This window comes from Podarcis bocagei (genome assembly GCF_964188305.1).
Source record: "Podarcis bocagei genome assembly, chromosome: 3".
NCBI classification, from domain to species: Eukaryota; Metazoa; Chordata; class Lepidosauria; order Squamata; family Lacertidae; genus Podarcis; species Podarcis bocagei.
The window spans coordinates 52,058,129-52,078,219 of record NC_138127.1 but is presented as its reverse complement, the minus strand read 5'-3'; the positions used below and the strand labels follow the sequence as shown (position 1 = coordinate 52,078,219).

General features: G+C 43.1%; 2 protein-coding genes across 8 annotated transcripts; one reads left to right on the top strand and one right to left on the bottom strand.

Moving 5' to 3' along the window:
* Positions 1-497: 497 nt before the first annotated feature.
* On the bottom strand, positions 498-20,024 carry LOC308583362 (uncharacterized protein). Of its 6 annotated transcripts, none has more exons than XM_081187250.1 (5): positions 19,274-20,024; positions 10,673-10,805; positions 9,270-9,346; positions 3,460-3,650; positions 498-601 (listed from the first exon to the last, which is right to left on the bottom strand). In XM_081187250.1, the coding sequence occupies exons 2-5, from the start codon at positions 10,708-10,710 to the stop codon at positions 527-529; spliced, it is 381 nt and encodes a 126-aa protein (XP_081043376.1). In that variant the 5' UTR covers positions 10,711-10,805; positions 19,274-20,024; the 3' UTR covers positions 498-526. The 6 variants fall into 6 exon arrangements, 4 of the variants coding, with proteins under 4 accessions (XP_081043376.1, XP_081043375.1, XP_081043377.1 ...); XM_081187249.1 differs by lacking the exon at positions 19,274-20,024 and adding an exon at positions 18,642-19,251; XM_081187251.1 differs by lacking the exon at positions 19,274-20,024 and adding an exon at positions 18,642-19,251 and having other exon boundaries at positions 10,684-10,805.
* On the top strand, positions 595-16,865 carry ZC3H12D (zinc finger CCCH-type containing 12D). Of its 2 annotated transcripts, none has more exons than XM_081187212.1 (7): positions 595-2,574; positions 7,459-7,885; positions 10,235-10,374; positions 11,935-12,169; positions 12,595-12,701; positions 14,216-15,756; positions 16,170-16,865. In XM_081187212.1, exons 2-6 carry the CDS (start codon positions 7,584-7,586, stop codon positions 15,241-15,243), a joined length of 1,812 nt encoding a protein of 603 aa, XP_081043338.1. In that variant the 5' UTR covers positions 595-2,574; positions 7,459-7,583; the 3' UTR covers positions 15,244-15,756; positions 16,170-16,865. The 2 variants fall into 2 exon arrangements, with proteins under 2 accessions (XP_081043338.1, XP_081043339.1); XM_081187213.1 differs by lacking the exon at positions 595-2,574 and adding an exon at positions 6,429-6,653.
* Positions 20,025-20,091: the final 67 nt, after the last annotated feature.

The window sequence follows — 20,091 nt, the reverse complement described above, 5'->3', positions numbered from 1 at the left end:
AGTGTACAAACAAGGAATGTCTCAGTTGAAGCAGCCAGCAGAACTTGTTGCTGCATGCAAAACCAAGCCAGCATAAAAAGGAAATGCTTATTAAACCACAACCCAAGGTATAAAATACTTGTAGGGAGGACTGATGTTGGTTTTGCCATGTGTTTATTTTTTTCTTTTTTAGATGCTCTGTATTCCTCTGTTATGTATTAAAAGAACAAGCCAGTAATGTATATGCAGATCTCTCAAAAGTTGGGATGTAACTAAGCTGTTTTTTAAACGTTATCTCGGTAATGCATTCTTGCTAAAGAATATATGGGGGTTTTCCCCCCCTGGACAAGAGAGGCTGTAATTCTACTGATTTGAGTGGAAGACCCATTGAATACTGTGGGATTTGCTGCTTTGTAAACTGGCATGGGGTTGTGCTGTAGCTTTCATAAACTCCCACATTCTTTTTAACTTTCCAGCACAAGCTCCCTGTGCCTGAAATACTATATTTTGTAAAGATGTGCTGCCAGTGTTTTTGTAGAAAAAATCTTTACAGAAGTGAAGCTTTCCAGGTGAAAGCTATTCCTCCAATATGAGCTTCCCATGCATGGCAGACAGTTCCTACCTATTAAAGATAGAGAATAGTTTTTAGCATTCTAGACCAGACTTCCCCAACCTATTGTCTTCTAGATGTTTTTGGACTACAACACCAAGACCAGTGTGGTATAGTGATTAAGAGCGGTGGACTCGTAATCTGGTAAACCGGGTTCGCTTCCCCGCTCCTCCACATGCAGCTGCTGGGTGACCTTGGGCTAGTCACACTTCTCTGAAGTCTCTCAGCCTCACTCACCTCACAGAGTGTTTGTTGTGGGGGAGGAAGGGAAAGGAGATTGTTAGCCGCTTTGAGACTCCTTAAGGGGAGTGAAAGGTGGGATATCAAATCCAAACTCCTCCTCCTCTTCATAACCTCTGACCTTTCGCCTTGCTGCATAAGACTGGTGGGAGCTGGGAATCCATAACATTTGGGTGGTACCAAGACACAAACGTACATTTTCAGAAATCCATGCACTCTTCCCTCTCAATCCCTTTCTCCTTAAGATCTCTTTTTTTGAACTGCAGGGGAAGACTCGCACACCAGCTTACACTCAGATAACACAATACAGTGGTACCTCGGGTTAAGAACTTAATTCGTTCTGGAGGTCCGTTCTTAACCTGAAACTGTTCTTAACGTGAAGCACCACTTTAGCTAATGGGGCCTCCCGCTGCCACCGCACCACTGCTGCACAATTTTTGTTCTCATCCTGAAGCAAAGTTCTTAACCCGAGGTACTATTTCTGGGAGTCTAACCTGAAGAGTCTGTAACCCGAGGTACCACTGTAATGTTAAAACACTTAAAACTGAAACAGATTCATCAGGGCAGTCTGGCAACTAAAAGCCTTCACCTGCCAACTGCCTTCCTAAGCAGACTGATTTCCTGCCATGTCCTTAACTAGCAGCAGCAAAGGGAGCTGGTGGGTTTTCCTTCAGCGGGAGTTCCAAAAGGGGCTTAATGTGCTTCTCATGAGAAACCAAACCAGCTTAATGCTAGGCCATGACATTTGTAGGGGCTAGGTGTGCGTGAGTTAATTTTGCTTCTAAAGTACTGAAATATTCACAATTCCATCTCAAAATATCTCATTTTGCAACACACTGAAGCCTGGGTTCTTCCACCACTTGCTTGCTTCCAACATCTGGGATCCACAGGACTATGCAGTGAGCTTACACAGCTTCTGATATTGCTAGCTGTGGACTTCTGCTTTTCCTCTTGGAGAGTATAGAAAGTGGTCTGTGACCAGTTTTTGTTTTTTAAAGAGGTGCATACTCTAAGGAGCATGGCTAAATCTGTAGTGGAGAACCCTCAATAGTAATAGAAAAAAACAGTGTTAGAAACAGAGATAGGAAAGCTGGGAGCTAAATGGCACCTTAAATCTAGGTTATTGGCACAACAACAGAATGTCTAGGTGCGCTTTTTTATAACAAGAATACAAAGCTGAAAATGAGTGAACTGCAGCTAAAATATTATGTTCATTTTTCACATAGTCGAGTCCTCCTGCCTACCCCCTTATATTCTTAAGAGGGTCTTGAATCTTCAGAAAGTAGCTGAAAGTGGGGGGACCCCATGTTTACCATTTTTAATTGAATGCTCGAACACAATCAATGACACAAAATTCTGTATATGCTTACGCTAAGAAAGGTTGTTCCAATCAAAGATAAGTACAGATATGGTTTATAAAAGCACATTATCACCAAATGGCTATGGCCTTTGTCCTGACACACCCCTCTCCTTGCCTCATTTTGCAAAAGCAAAGTCTAATGAGTTAAATTTTATGAGATGTCCAATTAAGGAAGTGAAAATGTTCCCATGAAATGAGTTGCAGTTTGCACATTGTACTTTCAGTTGGCACCAATAACAATGTGCCTTGAAAAACAGGCAGCATTTCCTTGAGTGCATAGAATTGCAAATGCACTGTAGCCTGCTGAATGAGCTGCTGGATAACAGCGATGGCCCATCCAGCCTCACATTTCTCTGGTCACTGAGGGAAGACATTGCACTTCATTGTAAGTACCAACTATTTTTTTCAACGTGTTTAGCAAATGCACTTGGATGGGTTAGCGAAGCAAAGCAGAGCTTAGTGTGAACCAGGGTTTAGACTTTGCCCCACTTGTAATGTTTGCCACATATGTCTCCTGCCTTTCCAATATACCGTATTTTTCACACCATAGGACGCACCAGACAATAGGGCGCACCTTATTTTAGAGGGGGGAGAACAAGAAAAAAATTTCTCCCCCTCTCTGCCCAGCGCCCCTTCAGCGAAGCGGCAGGAGGCGCTGCGCAGAGAGGGGGAGAATTTTCCCCCTCTTGTTTTCCCGCTCTAAAACAAGGTGCCGTTTAAGGTGCATTCAGGCGGCTACCTTGGAAGCCTGGAGAGCGAAAGGGGTCGGTGCGCACCGACCCCTCTCGCTCTCCAGGCTTCAGGTTCCTTTCGTCCTGCTCTTTGGGGCTGGCGGGGGGAAGCCCACCACCAGCCCCAAAGAGCAGCTCTGGGAGCAGTGGAAAGGCGCAGCGGAGAGGCTGCTGCCATAGTCGCGCGTCACCGCTCCAGCTGGGAGAGGGTCACGGGGGGCTTATTTAGCCCCACACATGTCCCGGCTGGAGAGGTGATGCGCGGCTATAGAGGCTCCTGCCATAGCCGCGCGTCACCTCTCCAGCCGGGAGAGGGTCACGGGTGGCTTCTTTAGCCCCGCGCGCGCTCTCCCGGCTGGAGAGGTGACTATAGAGGCTCCTGCCATAGAGGCTCCAGCCGGGAGAGGGTCGCGGGGCTATGGCGTCTTCGCTCCATAGGACGCACACACATTTCCCCTTCATTTTTGAAGGGGGAAAAGTGTGTCCTATAGAGCGAAAAATACGGTAATCCTTGCAAGCATAGGCAGAGTGCTTTTTACTACTGAGTCGTAGGGAATTGGGGATGAGGTTCTGTAGGTCAAAAGGTCCATCTTCAAGGCACTGTTCCGTCTTGAAGGATTCAAAACTGCATTCTCGTGTGCCATGTCCTTTGGATAACTACTTCTGATCAGAAAGATCTTGCTGAAACATATAGGAGGCAAAACCAAATTGTGGCTTTGCACACTTTCAACTGCAAGGGAAAACAGAAAGTGAGAGATACTCATATTTACTTTCCCTGCCTGTAACCTGTAGCATTGTGCCATAGGCAGCTACTGTTCATTAAAACTAGGCGCTAGATTAATAAAAGGGGGAGAGTTTCAGCTCAAGGTGTTATGTTGCTATTGTATTATGCAGCACTATCTACAGTAACTTGAATGCATGCATACACACACACACCATGCCCTTTAACCAGGAACTTACCTCCTTTTCAACAGTAAGGAAGAAAACACTGATGGGAGCGCCAAGGATAGGAAATGGCCATAGAAAGTAACCATTTCTAAGTGGATAGCCATGTTAGGCTGTTGCGGATCAAAAAAAAAAATAATCAAGGGTGTAGCACCATAAAAGTTAACACTTTTATTATTATGGCATAACCCTTGATGGGCAAAAGTGTAAAACTTGACTTCTTCATAATCAACAGTAATTAGTAATTGTTTCAGTTAATCTGTCCACCCCCTCACTTCACCACCAGCTTGACTGATACGTTCTCAGTATTAAACATTTATTCTTGCACAGATTGATCTTCCTGATTCAAAGTAATTTTTAAGCAGTTAATTTTTGAAGTTCCTCTCTTGAGTGATTGGACTGAGTGCTGTCTTAATCACAGCACACACAAACCTAAGCATGGCATTAGGTTTCCCACAGCTCTCCCTCTCCCACATCCCAAGGCTCCAGGTGGGGGGGAAAGAGGTTGACCAGCTTATCCTGGCACACAGGTGAATCAATTAGATAGAGGCAGAGGCAGAACATATGCTCACGCTGCCCAGGGCAGGACGTGCTCCCAAGGGGGGCGGGGCGCGAAGGGTGCCCTCCCACACGCCACAGTTCAGGGTAGGAGAGTGGCAGGGAAGCTGTTGCTCACTCTCCTCCTCTCTGCAGCTGGGTCAGACATGACCCGGCAACGGAGCTGCTGCAGCTGGGTGCGCCTCGCCACGGCTGAAGAGGGCTGCTCTCTGCCGCTGGGTCAGAAGAGCTGATGCCGCTGGGCGCAAGATGTGCTGCCCACTCACCTGCCATTTTGTCACGCCTCTCAGTCATGACACCAGAGGCAGGCCGCACTCACTGCAGCCCCCTTCCTAAGCCTCTAGATAATGGGAAAGGGAGTGTAAAATGTTGAGTGAACAATGCCTATTATGCCCCCAAGGCCAGTTGCACGCCCAGTGGAAGCATTTTTATCCGTTTTGGTTCATTCTTTAAATGAGGCAGCTTTTTCTCCATGGGCTGGAGCAGAGCTGGATGGGTTCAGCTCCTCTGCAGTTAGTAATGTGTAGAGGTGCACACACCCATTGCTATTAGGCACGTGTTAGAAGCCAGTATTAAGCTGAGCAGTCTGGTAGCTCTTCCTCCTGCTAGGCTCCGGTTTTGTGCTGGAAACACTACAGGCCAGAAGGAAACCACAGCGCACAGCTCGCGTGTGCAAGCCTCTTTGCAGAGAAGATAAGGAGCTCACCCTTTCTGTGTCATTTTGAAGTTGCTTTGGCAACATCTGATGTACTGTTGCAGCTGCTGGTCTAAATCAGACGTCATCCTTTGTCAGAATTGTCAAAACAACAACAACAACCCTGTAACATTTGAGAGCATGTTTGGTGAAGATACAAGCAGGGCAATGACCCTGTGAATGGTGCTCTGAAAGCGATTGTATGTCAGTGCAGACATTAGCAGCAACGGCAACTGCCCAATGTAAATAGCAGCTTCAGGGGATTTATATGCACTGGGCAGCTGCCATTGCTGCTGGTACAACCCACCTGCTGGCTGGGGTTTTTTTAGACCCCCCCCCCACCAAACCCTAATGCCTCCCCTACTCAAGGTTGCTATTTTAAAAAGAATAATCAGACTTGCAAGGTCAAAATACGCATTTGACATGGAGTTTGGCTCTCACCCTGTGAGGCTGCCATTTGATAAAGCCTTTGAATAAGTAGCTGCAATCGCTATTAGTGTTTAGTTATGCCAGCGTTTCTCAAACTTGGGTCTGTTTTTGATCTTCTCCCACCATCCCTAGCTAGCAGGACCAGTGGTCAGCGTTGATGGGAACTGTAGTTCAAAAAAAAAGCTGGAGAGAGACCAAAGTTTGGGAAACACTGAGTTATACAATACCTAGAGGTTGGTAGGTATTACATACCATATTTTTCCATGTATAAGACACCCCCATGTATAAGACGCCCCCTATTTTTAGGGACTTCAAATTAAGAAAACACCCCTCAGCACTACCCATGTATATGACGAGCCCCAGTTTTCTTTTCATTGTCTATTAAATCTTTCTGTTGCTGGTAGTGGTGAGACAAATCTCCAAGATGATGCTGAACAGACAAAATTGCAGTGGCTTCCCCAGAGTGACTAGGGCACAATGGCGCCACTGTAGCAGCCTGAATTCCATGATAATGCTGGACCCCATCATACAGGTGTCTCCCCCTCACTCACAAAGCATTGCAGTTGATGAGATTAGGGGTGCATGGTGGCATCATTTGGAGGTAAATCCGCTGCCCCCCCCCAAAAAAATGCCACAAGTAAAGTATCCTGTTTCATAACCTCATCCCTTCCAATTATGAACAGTGGTAGACATACAAATAAGAAAGAAACCCAGCACAGACCAGCCATCCTCAAAGAAACTGAATAACCACAACAAGCTGGGTAGAATTTGTTTTTGTTTTTCAATGCTTAAAAGATTTGTTAATTGCTAAGCACTTGCGGCATTTGAAGCCACTTCACAAACTAAGAGAGATGATATCTGTATTTTACTAACCACACTGCAGAAGTGCAATCCCTCAGTTACGTTGTTTTGGGATGTTATAATCAGAGATAAGCCTGAGCTGCTTGTGCGTATGCACATATGTATAGGCTTGTGCATACGTCACTCTTGCACACCTATTTAGGAACATACCTGCTGTTCTGACGAATATTGGTTGTCCAGAGGGTATATTTAATAAGAGGAGATCATTTGTGCTCAGAATATCAGAAGAAAGGCTGGAGTCTTTAGGTAAGTCAAAGGCAGCTGATATGAACTGAGCTCTGTGCAGCAAGGGTTCTGAAATGTCCTCATGAGCTTTTCTTAACAGAAAACTAAACCTTATGGCCTCCCTTTTGTTCATTCTTCTCAAGGTGCAAATTACTCCTCCCTAGTATTAGGAAAAAGGGGGCTGAAGTCTCTAAGAACAAAAATATTTTGGAACGGTATCATTTAATCCACATAAAATGTGCATAATTGCACCAGTCAGGAATATCTGTTAGCTCAACAGCAAGCTAGAAACAGGAGGGACACATAAAATAGAATATTTTATTTTTAAAAGTTTAATTGATATATTAATGTTACTTGCAAAATCCTGCCAACATGCTGATGTAACTACTTGTTTATTATAATTTATAAAAACACTGTCTTTTTAAGAAAGCATACATAAATAAATGGATCCAGTAGTAGATAGGTAGCCGTGTTGGTCTGCCATAGTCAAAATAAAAAAATTCCTTCCAGTAGCACCTTAAAGACCAACTAAGTTAGTTCTTGGTATGAGCTTTCGTGTGCATGGTATCTGAAGAAGTGTGCATGCACACGAAAGCTCATACCAAGAACTAACTTAGTTGGTCTTTAAGGTGCTACTGGAAGGAATTTTTTTATTATAAATAAATGGAGGGAATCAGACAAGCGTTCTCCAAGCCCATGACAGCTGCTTATTATCCATTAAATGATACATGGTTCATACTTTGAAGACTAGGAAGGTTGCTATCTTTAGTATTTACTAAACAGCAAATCACTAAATGAGTGTTTTCCTTTTGTTTCCTCTCTAAAGCTGAACTGGCTGCATTGGATCAATACCATTGACTGGAAGTCTTCCATCAAACAAGCACACACGAAACCACAGGAGGGTCTCCATTTTTAAAGTGCCCCTGTGAGTTTCCTATCTTTGGAGAAGAAATGGAAGCGCAACAGAGCAAGCTGGAATTTTTCCACAAGTTGGGCTATGGAAAGGAGCAAGTCCGCCAAGTGCTGGAGAAACTAGGTCAAGATGCCTCAGAAAACGATTTGCTACAAGAGTTGGTTCAGGTGGGCAGCAGGCCTCAGGAGCCTGAGAACTGGACGCCAGGTTTTCACTCCACCCCTGCTGCCCATGGATCATGCAGGCCTTTGCCAATTTCCAGACAGTCTACCGAGGAAGGAAATGATCCCTCCAGTGTCTTGAGAGCTATTGTGATTGATGGCAGCAATGTTGCTATGAGGCAAGCATCTTTTTCATTTTGTTATCTCGGCGACTTCTCTGTTTCTTAAGCTTGCCCTGTTGTGCAAGCCAAAGCTTGTCCGTAGATATAAGATGGGACACCTGAGGTATGGGAAATGCACTATGGGATTCAGAAGAGCATCACCCCCATTTCCAAGTGAACCGAATAACTGATTTGCATCATGTTTGGAGTGTGGTGATATGAAAGCTCTTCTCTTGGGGTGGTTGACTGATGATGGCACATTCATACAAGCATGTGCCATCAAGCAAGAGATAAGCATGCATGTGCGAACTATCCCATTTGCCTCATTTTCCCAAACTGGCATGCATCTCATCTCTCTCATCCCTTTAAAGTAAGCCATGCAGAAGTTTGCACATGAGGAAGTTGCTGTGCCGCTGACTGCTTTGATGCAAAATTATGTTCCCCAGAAGGAGATAAGAGTTATTTGTTATGGTAACAGGCCTCTATACAAACGGCCGACTTCCTGATGATAAAGCCAGAGATTGGTTGATGGTGACAGAGAATAGCTGCAGGAGCTTGCATTTAAGGGGAAATGTGAAGAGAGGGACAAACAGATTGGCTTGGCTGTGTCTGCCTATTAAGCACACATGCAACCAATCTCTTTAGCATGCTAGAATTCTGCTTCCCAAACAGGAACTCCCTAAGAGGTATATCTCTTCTACAGACTTAAATTACAGCATAATCCTAACCATGTCTACTCAGAAGTCAATCCTTCTGAATTCAGTGCAGACTAGCAGGGTTAGGCTTGCAACCTTAGTTCAACAATGATGTCAATTTCCCAAGGATTCCTAGGAATTGCAGTTCTGTAAAGTGGACTGGGGATTCCTAACAAAGAAACCTCAACACTTGCTCTAAACTACAATCTCCATGATTCTTTTGAGAAAGCTTGGCAGCACAATTGGCATATAATGGATATTAATTTTATTTTTTTATGGCTAAGTATTCATTTGCTCCTTAATTATGCAGATTTTGGCTGTGTCTGCAGATCATAGTAGACCACAAACCATGGTTTACTGTTCATGAGCCATTTTGCTCCTTCCTGTATTGCTGCATTTGTGATACTATAGCACATGAACTGGGCCACTGTGGCTTCTGTTTCAGCTACCAACAACCTGCCCCTGTATTATCGCAGTTAGAGCCACAAACTCCACTACTGGCTTCCCACTATTAACACTTTCCATTTTGCCTTGTCCTTTTTTTATATCAAATATCCAGGGACAGGAAGCCCTAAAGCAGTTGGTGCCCTCCAAATATTTTGGACTAGGTTGGATACTGTTGCCCTAAACTAAATTAAACCTCTTTGTTTTCATACTCAACAGGCTGCTGAAAGATTAAGCAAATGCCAATAAAATCAATGACTCACCTCTTTTTATCCTGGTAAACAACTGCAAGGTTCCTTTCTCTTGTGGGTGGAGTTCAGTTTCAGATAAACTCACAGACCTGCGTATGAGAGTCAATGATTTTAGAACTGTTCATATAGGCAGGCAAGGGAAACAACCTAGGACAACAATCCTGGGGAGGGGAACTCTATGATCATGCAGAATCTCTTTGATAGAGAGGTAATAAGGATGCTGGCTTAGATTAGCATTTAAGTTTGGTGATCATAAAGTCCAGTGCACCTGGCCTGGGAGAGCAAGGCCCTGACTGAATCCAGTCAAAAAAGCAACTGAATAGACTCTTGGGCTGTGGCATTGTTTAGGGTGTTGTGTTGGGATTTTTGCTGTTGTTGTTCTTGATATTAATTTTTGTTTTTTTGTTTTTAGATCTCATTATGATTTATGTGGGAAATTGTTGAATTTGGTTGTACACTTTTTGATGTGTTGTTTGTAACTTTTTGTTATGTTTCTAATTAGGTAAATCTTGTCATGTTGTCAGCCACCTTGAGCATCATTTTAACTATGGAAAGGCATCATACAAATTAAATGATGATGATGGTAGAGGCTGAAGTAAAATTACTTTAGAAATTTCATTCATTCTTGTACTGTACTTGGTTCCATGCCTTGCCTATTTAATATCCTTGCCCATTTAATTTCCTCCATCTACATATATTTCTGAGCTGATTTGCCATGATAAAGAATCTAGCTCTGATTCATCATTCCCCAAGGTGACTTCTGAACAGCAGGGGCACAGAAGGGAAGGAAACAGTCAGCAATAATAGCTGCCTCTGCCCTCACATTTTCATGAGACATACCTACAGAATATCAATGATACAAAATACTAGAACACATGTAAACTGAGCAGATATCATAGGCAGAAACTGTCAAAAAGCAGCAAGACTTTCTGACCCTAAAACATACTTCCTTTCTCTGTCTTTTCTTTTTTTTCCAGTCATGGAAATAAGGAAGTGTTTTCATGCTTGGGAATTCAGCTGGTGGTGGACTGGTTCAAACAGAGAGGTCATCAATATATCAAAGTCTTTGTCCCATCATGGAGAAAGGAACCAAGCCGATTTGATAACCCCATTACAGGTAGGCATGCCTCCCATACATATTTTAGATATAAAAGCTTGCAAAATATGAGGTCACCATTTTGGCTCCTAGTTCAGACACATCCCACAGGAGTTGGTGCAAACAGGTGTGCTTTGGAAAACTCTTCCAAGGCTGGTCTAGGAGAATAAGATGGGCAAAATAGAGTAGATACAACTGAATTATTTCCTGTTATAAACAGAGACTTTTATGTATTTAAATATTTTTCTTTCAAACCTTTGCTGTATTGCTTAAAGAGTGCAAGAGAGCCAATCACTTTCATTCTGTCTCCCCAACTAACATGTCTCTTACAAATAGCCTGGCATCTTTTTCTGCCATGTGTTTCTAACACTAATATTGAGATGTCCGAGACTCCAGGTCAATGGCTAGGGCTAGCAGCTCATGAATAAAAACATCCCTTCTTCCCTCTGGCACTGGTAAAAAGAAAAAAGAAAGAATATCACATTATGTATTTCCATAATTCACAAGGATGTTGCAGGTACTCAATAGCTAACACATTAACTAATAACATGAAAACATTAAAGGATAGTTATGGAGGAAGTGATTTTTAGACTACAGAGTGGCAAGGGAACCAAGGGCCACATTTCCTCATGCACAACCTTCCGGGGGCCACATGCCAGTAGTGGGTTAGTCCAGAAGAAAAAGTCTCAGAGCAACCGATGTGACTCTTGCACAGCCCAAAGCAATATGTTTCTACAAACATACACAGAAACACTTAAGGAAAGAGAAGGTTATGGCTGGAGGTGAATTTCAAGAGCCAGAAAGAGAAGCCAGGAGGGTTGTATTTGATTCATGAGCTGAAGTTCCTCACCCATGTCAGTGGCATTTGTTTCAACCTATTTGTCTATGCTTATCCCTGTAGAAATGAATTCCAACTCATAGTGGAATGTTATGCTTCCCAAAGTTAACGTCTACTCTACTATGTGAACAGTGTTAGAATGTGTTAGAAACACATTTTTTAGATTTATATGCACCATCCTCAACTGCATCACTGTAATTCACCTAGTTCTCTTCCCGTCTGTTCCATAAATTGATGACCTGCTTTATTGTCTTGGGACTGCAAGCCAACTCACTCTATTGAAAGGTGATCATGTAGACCTGAATTGTGCTTATTAACTGGTAGATCAGATCACTGATAGTGCAGATTAGAGCAGAGCTCAGATATTAATCCACCATTTTACTCTGATGACATCACTCTTAGCACAAGCCAACTTGAGCTCTTGATTGGTCCAGTTTATTAAGTGCTGAGCATGCAAAATCCACATTGTGGAGTTCTGGCCCTCTTTAAATTTAATCAAGTAATTTACAGATCAGTTCACATTCCAGTTACACTGAAATCAATGGAATTAAAATGGATTGAATCCAAATAATTAAATTTAATTTGAGCAGCTGATTATGCTGTTAGTTACTAATATAGTGACTTGAATGGAGTAACCTTTAAGCACATTTTTGAGGATTCCCTGCATGATTTGTGGTGGTGTTCTTATTCTGCTTGGGATCTTCTTCTTTTTTGTTTAATTCTCTTCTCTTATTTTTACATAGATCAGCATGTTCTTGAAAAACTTGCAAAGGAAGCAATTCTTGTGTACACACCATCCCGCAGAATGAAAGGCAAAAGGCTGGTATGCTATGATGATCGGTACATAGTTAAACTGGCGTATGAGCAAGATGGGATCATTGTTTCCAACGATAACTTTCGGGACCTGCAGAACGAAAATCCTGAGTGGAAATGGTTCATTGAACAGCGACTACTGATGTACTCCTTTGTCAATGACAAGTAAGAGACTGGCCTATTTGCAAATATTATTTCACCTTGGGTCACGTATCTGAGTGAAACTGAACCTTAGTATGGTCAGCTGCAGTTCTCATTACATTAAGGGGGGAAAGTAATTAGCTTTTTGAAAAGGCATCCTTTAAGACATTTTCTTGGCATCTGTTAGTACACATATTATTTGTAACCTTAGCCATAACCAAAAAAGTAACTTAATTGTATGTACCTATGTTGCCACAGATTGTTAATTCTGCCCATTTTTTATCTAGTTAATACAGCTAGATATAAGATGCTACCTATCTTCCCATCAGTGGAGGAACTGTGTACATGTTGCAAATCTTTTTTGCTAAGAATCCCTTCAGTAAACTTCAAATACACTTCAGAAAATATGGTGATGTTTGTCCAATAAACTGTAATCATTTCCTTTTTAGATTTATGCCTCCTGATGATCCCTTAGGCCGGCACGGACCCTCTCTTGACAGTTTTCTCAGCAAGATGCCACAGATTCCCGAGCCAAAATGGCAGCTCTGTCCTTATGGTAGGTTTTGTTTAATACCATTCACAGCTTTATCTACCTCCCTGGTGGGATCCCCAGGGAGATTAACTTGAGGCTCTAGAGAAAGAACCAAGACACGAGTGTTATTCAGACATTCCAATCTCTCATACAACCAAGGAGAGCAGATGTATACATGCTTGCTCCACTCAAGTTGGAGAGAAATTCCGAAGTGGGGAAACTTCCCTACGCATGTAGACGCCACACATTATTTTTGCCTCCATTGCAGACATTTGCCTCCAATTTGTGGAGAATGATGAAAAAAGCAGTGAGGAAGTGCACCTAGTGTGCTCATCCCAGCTCTCCCTCATGCAGTTCTAATTCCTCTGGTGGGTGATTCATGCACCTGCTTTTCATGTTTTCAGTGTAAAATCCAAATGGGGAACATGTGCATCAACCTCATGCAGAAATGCTCAGGCTCCCTCAACTTCTGGAGCTCACAAATATTTCAACAGAGGTGACAACAGAAGCACATAAAGCAGGCGTGCACACCATAACTTTTTGCCACCATAAAAACAATTGCAAGTACTCCCCCATTTCATTGCAAAAGATAGCAGGTAGTATGTGACGTAATAGCTACTTTCCCCCACTCTATATTTGTTTGTCTATTTATTTAGAGTATTTTCACCCTTCTCTTCAGCCAAAAAAAGACTCCTAAAGTGGGTTACAGAGGTCAATACTAAGACTGCAAGCCTGACAGTAACAATTACATAAAAGGCAGGGCATAAAAAGAAATTTGTATTAAATTTGAATTACTTTTGTGTTAATTTGTTAAAAATAAAAAAATAATTGGCAAAAGAGAAAGAAAATAAGAAGCAGAGAGAGCAAAAGGGTAGAGGAAAATAACAAATTCAGACACTAGCTCTTAGTTCTAGATTTCAGCAGGTCATGGAGCTGGATCTAAGCACAGTGGGAGGTTCTGCGGCTTCCTCTCCCTCCAGTGGCTCCTGTGATTGTTGCTGGTAACTGAAGGGAAGGCTCTCAGCTGCAGGGGTGCTAACTGCTATTTTCTCTCCTGCTGGTGACCTTCTAGTGACTCTCACCATACAGATTGAACACGGGGGTTTATTATTGAGCAAAGCATTATGATACGCTTCTGCATGTCTTCCAAGTGAAACAATAGCCTGGGGTAAGATACCCACACTTCACATGTTGTACAGCAACGTGAGAAATATACATGCCACATTCTCACTGCACATGCAAAGCTATCCTCAAGTTAGGAGAAGCGTGCTGTTCTGACAATGGCCACAAAGGGGCTGAATGGCCCTTCTGATACAAAGATGAAGTATCAGAATACTCTAGGCATACCCAGGGCAGCGAATGACATGAGTTTCTGAAAAACATACCATTCGCTCTTAATATTAATTGTTCTATAAACTGATAAGCTCAAAAGCATCCAACAGGCTTTTATCTGCAGTGCAGGCATGCTTCCACGACCCTGTGTTGTATCCCACTGAACATGTATTTAGCAAATTATCTGCTCCGTTTTCCCCCCACAGGCAAAAAATGCACATATGGCATCAAGTGCAAATATTACCACCCAGAAAGACTGACTTGGGACCATCGCTCTGTAGCTGATGAGCTCCGAGCTAAGACAAAGATCAACTCACTTGCTCAGAGGACAGAAGAAGAGAAGACAAGAGCAAATCCAGTAAAGAACAGAGATGGGAATACATCACATTTACCTGGTTCTAACGGTGGTAGTGTTATTGGCAGGAGCTCAGCACACAGCTTGGCAACATTTCACAGTAATCCCCAACAGTGGGAAGGAGAAGACAACAGGGATGCAACAAGTGACTGGACAAACATACATCAAGACAACTGGCAGCCTGAATCAACTGAATCACAACAAGATCAGGCAGGGGCCGTGTCAAAGCAACTGACTGCATTGTCTCTCAGTGCCAGCAAATACTCTGGAAATACTCTTGCTGGACCTGGTAAATATGAAGACATTGTGGGTGACCCACGTAGGGATCATTATCTCAAATACAACCAGACTTCATCTCTGTCTCCTCACAGTCTGTGCTGGGATTGCCCTTGCTTACAAATATGTAATTTTCAAGGATGTTACAGAATGCAAACAGCAGCAGTGTCAGTCCCGACCTCACAAACACCTTCTAGTTTGCTAAGGGATGGCTTGAAGGACCAACATGAAGGACAACATAGCTCTATGGTTTCTTTGGCTGAGTCGTTTTCAGGCTGCAAGGATGGAGATATGAAATATCCTGGACATCTGCAGACCAAATCTTACAACCCATTATTTTTTATGGATTCCAGCTCATTCAATGCACTAGACCATTACACACATCCTTCTGGTACTGAGGCCCAGCAGATTTTGACTCTGCAGTCACTTCCTAGAGAGCAAGCAAATGTCCAGCAAGCACAGTACTTTGGCTTCCCATATAATGAGGCAGAGCAAACTGTGTCCTCCTCCTACACTGATACTGTAGACCCGACACACTTAATGCCATTCGTTCAATGGCATGGGACCCTACATAGCAGATCTCCTAACAGAAAACCATGGTAAGGAGAAAGAGAGTTGGTGGTAATGCCCTATTCAAAGACTCCAGTATTCACCTTCATGCTGAACCTGAACAAGTCTCTCAGTGGAAAGTAGTATTTATATGCTGGCCTTGAGATTTGTTTGTATTCTACATCCCCTACATTCCGCATGATTTATCTTCTGCCATCATTGCAAGCAACATCCTGACCTTCACTCCCTCTAGCCAGTTTGTGTTCTGCTTTCCAGAGACTACTCACATGCCACACTTCCCAAAAAGCTTTTCCTAGATCAGTGTTCTTCAACCATGGATCCCTAGACTACAACTCCCAACATCCTTGACAACTGGCAAAACTGGCTGGGGATGTTTTGAGTTGTAAACCAACAACAGCCAGAGACTTAAGGTTAAAGAACACTGTTCTAGATCACCACCACAACCTCCTCTGTTACAATCTGTTTAAATTTCAGTTAACCCCTTCTCCACAAACAAATCCATCTTTATCAAATCCATCTTTCAGCTTTTTCTTATCTGTGTCCAAGGTCCTGTGATGGGATGATGAGCTGCTTGTGCGTAAAATCCTAGTCCCTCAGAGTTTGGTTAAGTCCGCAAACCTCTGTCTGTAACGGAGCCCCTTAAGCATGGCTCCGTCAGTCGCTGGCAGATTCCGACAGTGGTTGCTTTCGGAATCTCTTCCAACATAAAAGCTCCTTAACGGAAACGCGTCTTCTGGACTCTCGGCATGACAGTTTCCGGCGAGGAGTGGGTGTCCCTATAGGAGGTCCTGAAACCTCCCCACTGTTTTCGCTGGAAGTGTCTCTGAGCCATCCCTCCTGCTCACTTTCCCTCGGAGCTCCTCCTCTCCCCCTGCTGGTTCCCTCTTCAGCTGCTGAGTCTCTCCCAACCTCTGTGAGCCCTTCCACCTCCTGTCCTTCCGATGGCAGTTCCCTGACAGGTCCGTTTAGAGCTTATCCTTACCAAGGTTATACTGGTGTTACATTAGTGTGATAAAGATGTGGATGAAAAATATATACAGCTAAATATTTGAGGATGCGTTGTTGGGCAATGCTGATGGGGTGCAGGCCCATGCAGAGCAGGGGTAGGCAGCAGGGTACACTTGCCCCAGGCCTCGGGGGACCCTGCCAGGGACTGGTTGCTTTGTTTGAGTGTGTAACTTTATTCTAACAAGACTCCTGTCCTAGGCCTCAGACAAGCTCTGCATGGGCCTGCAGGTGGGGGCCCTCTCTGGCATGTCCAAGTAATGCTTAGAAATGCACTTCAGTATGCTTTGTATAGAATACACATGCTCAACTGGGCAAACAAGGTCCTGTGTGGATGCTCGAGTGGCATCTGTGACCAGAAGCGTCTTTTGCCAACTTTGACTGGTGCTCCAGTTGTGGCATTTTGACACAGTTTGTAATGTCCAGGTTAGATTATTATAATGTAGTATATATCAGACTGCCTCTGAAATGGTTTTTTGAAACTGCAGCTGGTCCGAAATATAGTAGCAGCTCTTTTGCTCCATTAAAAAATGTTTTTATATATTCTTCTTGCATTGTTTTAGCAGTTTATGTATATACTGCCTTGAAGACCAATTGGTAGAGGGGTGGGCTAGAAATCTTTTTAATTAAATAAACAAACCAGCAACACACACCTTGTGTATTTCATTTGACTCTGATACTCTGAGATATATGGCGATAGATATATGTCAAAGTATCCCCATCTTTTAAAAAGCTTTTGAAATAGCTGGGGCTGTAGGGAGGAAAGTGATCCAGAATGAGACTGGACCACAGAGGAGAGGAGGGGAGATTAACTTTTCCCCCTCACAGTGTGCCCTTACTAAAAACATAATAGCTTGGATTCAGCTAACCCAACGTTTTAACAGAAGCCAGCACAAGGGACACAGTCACAGGTCTCAGTCCTGCCCCTCCCCCCATGACTAATATTACAAAATCTTTGGAGAGAGATAGAGATGCTATCACACTTCTCAACACTTACGTGTATTTTTGTGCTAAAAGTCCAGTCAGAGGTTAATTTCTAATTTGTGGGGGGACATAACCAGAATGATCAGTATAGCAATATATACAGACCTGGTTCACACATCATGATAGGCCAAAACTAAACCATAGTTTATTAAGCAAACCACAAATCTATGCTCATATAATCAAATAAACTTTGACTTGATTTCCTTCCAGCTATTTTGTATTTCCCACCTGCTGTTGAATACAGAGGTCTCTTTGCTTCTTCTAGGAAGAGAAGAGAAAGGGGGCGGGGTCAGAGGCTGCTGAGAGCCTGCTAAGCCACACCCACTGGCAACCTGAGCTCAGGTTAACACTTTCATGATAAAGATGACACTGCTGTTAACACAGCTAGTGGGAACTGCCAAACATGGGAAGCGGTTTCATTTTTCAACCGTTCTAGGTTAGCATCTCTATACAGTAGCTTGGAGCCTGTTGGGTGGCGGGGGGGGGGGGAGCCACACTTAAACCGTTTAAAGAACTGTTGGGATGCTAAGCCAAACTTAATGCCAGCAAGCCCACAGCATATCACGATTTCTTTTAGTTAACAAACCACAGTAAAGGCACTGAGGCTTGGCTCACACATAATACCCAAGTTGATTACTGAAGGCTTGTTTTAACCTTAGTTTACAGTTGCATGAAAAGCAGGATACGGTAAGGTCAGCTAGAGGAGCATCTTTCCAACTTGTAGACTGGGATCCAAAAGTGGGTCACAGCAGGGCTGGATTTACGTACTGTATGAGCTAAACAAGCTATAGCTTAGGGCCCCATGCTCTTGGGCCCCCCCAAAAAAAAATTAAAGAAAAACTAAACTGGATGTACATTTCCAAAATATAAGATAAAAAACAAATAAAATAAAACCTACATACAGCCACAGTGTTTTGTGTTGTGTAGGCTCCTATGATGTAAGCAATGAGTCCCCAAGCATTTTAAGTTAGAGCTTAATAATTCTTTCACTATTAATATACTTCTTAATTGTATTTCAGTATTAATATACTTTTTAATTGTATTTCAGTTCAACAATTACTTTGATAAAATACATATTTTGTCATGTGCAAATGGCTTTAGATACCTATTAGGCCCCTAAATTACCACATAGCATTTAGCTTAAGGGAAATGCTGAAGTTGCCCTTTGGGGCGCCTCAGGGTCCATTTTTTTATAGTAGCCCAAATCTCAGTGGGACGGGTATATGTATATATTTCAATTTCAACTCATGAGCTATTGCTGCAATCTGCTCCAATTGTATATTTTATCTTTATGAACGCTGTTTTTATTGTGTTATGTTATGTGAGCTGGTCTTTGACCGTAATAAATTATCTATCTACCATATAGCAATATATTCAACACAAAAAACAGCGACAATTTGTTGTTGACAAAGGACAGCTGGACATTTAAAGGGCCCCATTACCTTCAGTAGCTTAGGGCCTCATCAAACCTAAATCTGGCCCTGGGTCACAGGCACTGGTACAACACTGCTACTGCCTGTCAGACGCTTGCTTTAAAAAGGGAAGTTTGGGAAGGGAAGGAGCGGCGGGTCTACATCCCTGCAAGCCCAGGTTCCTGCCACCTGCCGGAAAGCAGCGGCGAGCCCTCGCCCCTCTCGGCAGGGGCTACAGATGCCTCTTGTTCTCATCTAGTGTGTTTCAGACAGGTATGTACTATATTGACCTGACTATAGGCGCCACTTCCACAAAATATTCGCATTAATATAGTAGGTAAAGGGCGGCGGGGCGGGGGTGCTTCGAAAGGAGAAGGGCGGCGATTGGAGAAGGACGCTTGTTATTCTTCGCTGCTCCTCTTAGGCTTAAGGGTTTCGGTTTTTCTCTTGTCCGGGAGCGAGCAAAGGAGGCGCCCTGACAGGGAGGGCAGGCAAGGCCAGGCCTGCACTTTTGTGCTTCAGAAACAAGCATGCAAAGACTCCTCTGCGCCCCCCCCCCATTTTCTGCTCATTTCCACAGCTTTGCTAAAAGCCTTTCAGCAGCAGCAGCAGCCTGTCTTTCCCGCCTCCCCGCCCTTTCCCCTTGTGTTCGGTCTACTCACAGAGGCGTGCTGCATTTCTGCGCCTGCGCGCGGGTCTGGAAGTTCTCGGGGCTCCAGCCCATTGCGAGCTTTCCTGCCGCTCTCTTGCGGGCCGTTTTACCTTAGCGGCTCCCATTTTGGCGCTCAGTTACTAAATTAATCTTGACTACATCCGTAATTGCTTCTTTCCCTCTGCCAGTCCTTATTCAGTTGATTTCCAGCTCAACTAATTGCTCTTCGCTTATTGCAGTCAAGCTGTTAAGTTTGTCTCGCTCTTCCCAACTAGGGTTGCCACCTGTCCTATATAATAAAGGATCATCCCATATTTCAATGTAAAATGCTGCGTCCTTTAATGTTGGGGACTACTGAACTATAGAATTTTTGATTCCCATTTCTCATAGGATTCTAATATATGACCCTCTGTATAGGGTAGCATTTCTAGTTCATTGTTGTTTGCATTTGATTTAGCGTTAGACTGTTGATATCCATAAACCACAATCCAGTAACATTTCATGGGCAGAATTCCAAGTATATAGTTCTCATTGATTTTAACAGGACAGGATAACTGGCCATTTAAAAAATCTTCTACTAAATAAGCAACCCTTTGCATATATTAGTAAGAATGTTACTGCAAAGGTGTCACTAGCTTTTCACGTATTTGCTAACATCTGGGAACTAGTTTGACCAAAGATGGTCAATTAAACTGTTCAAAAAGGGTTCTGGCCAATTTTATTTCATTTATTTTAGAGAGTTATGTGTCACATCTTTATCAAAATGATGCCAGGGTGATTTACAATAACTAAAATAAAATTAATAGGAAAATAAATTTAAACATAAAT

Bases quoted from the DNA above. Each gene is read 5' to 3' on its own strand.
- ZC3H12D (XM_081187212.1), top strand. From the start codon at position 7,584: ATGGAAGCGCAACAGAGCAAGCTGGAATTTTTCCACAAGTTGGGCTAT. The intron at 7,886-10,234 runs GCAAGCATCTTT...TTTTTTTTCCAG, and splicing joins GGCAGCAATGTTGCTATGAG to TCATGGAAATAAGGAAGTGT. The intron at 12,170-12,594 runs GTAAGAGACTGG...TTTCCTTTTTAG, and splicing joins TACTCCTTTGTCAATGACAA to ATTTATGCCTCCTGATGATC.
- LOC308583362 (XM_081187248.1), bottom strand. From the start codon at position 19,335: ATGGGCTGGAGCCCCGAGAACTTCCAGACCCGCGCGCAGGCGCAGAAA. The intron at 3,651-9,269 runs GTGAGTCATTGA...TTTCCCTTGCAG, and splicing joins GTTTACCAGGATAAAAAGAG to TTGAAAGTGTGCAAAGCCAC. The intron at 602-3,459 runs GTAAAAAGCACT...TATCTTTAATAG, and splicing joins CAATTCCCTACGACTCAGTA to GTAGGAACTGTCTGCCATGC.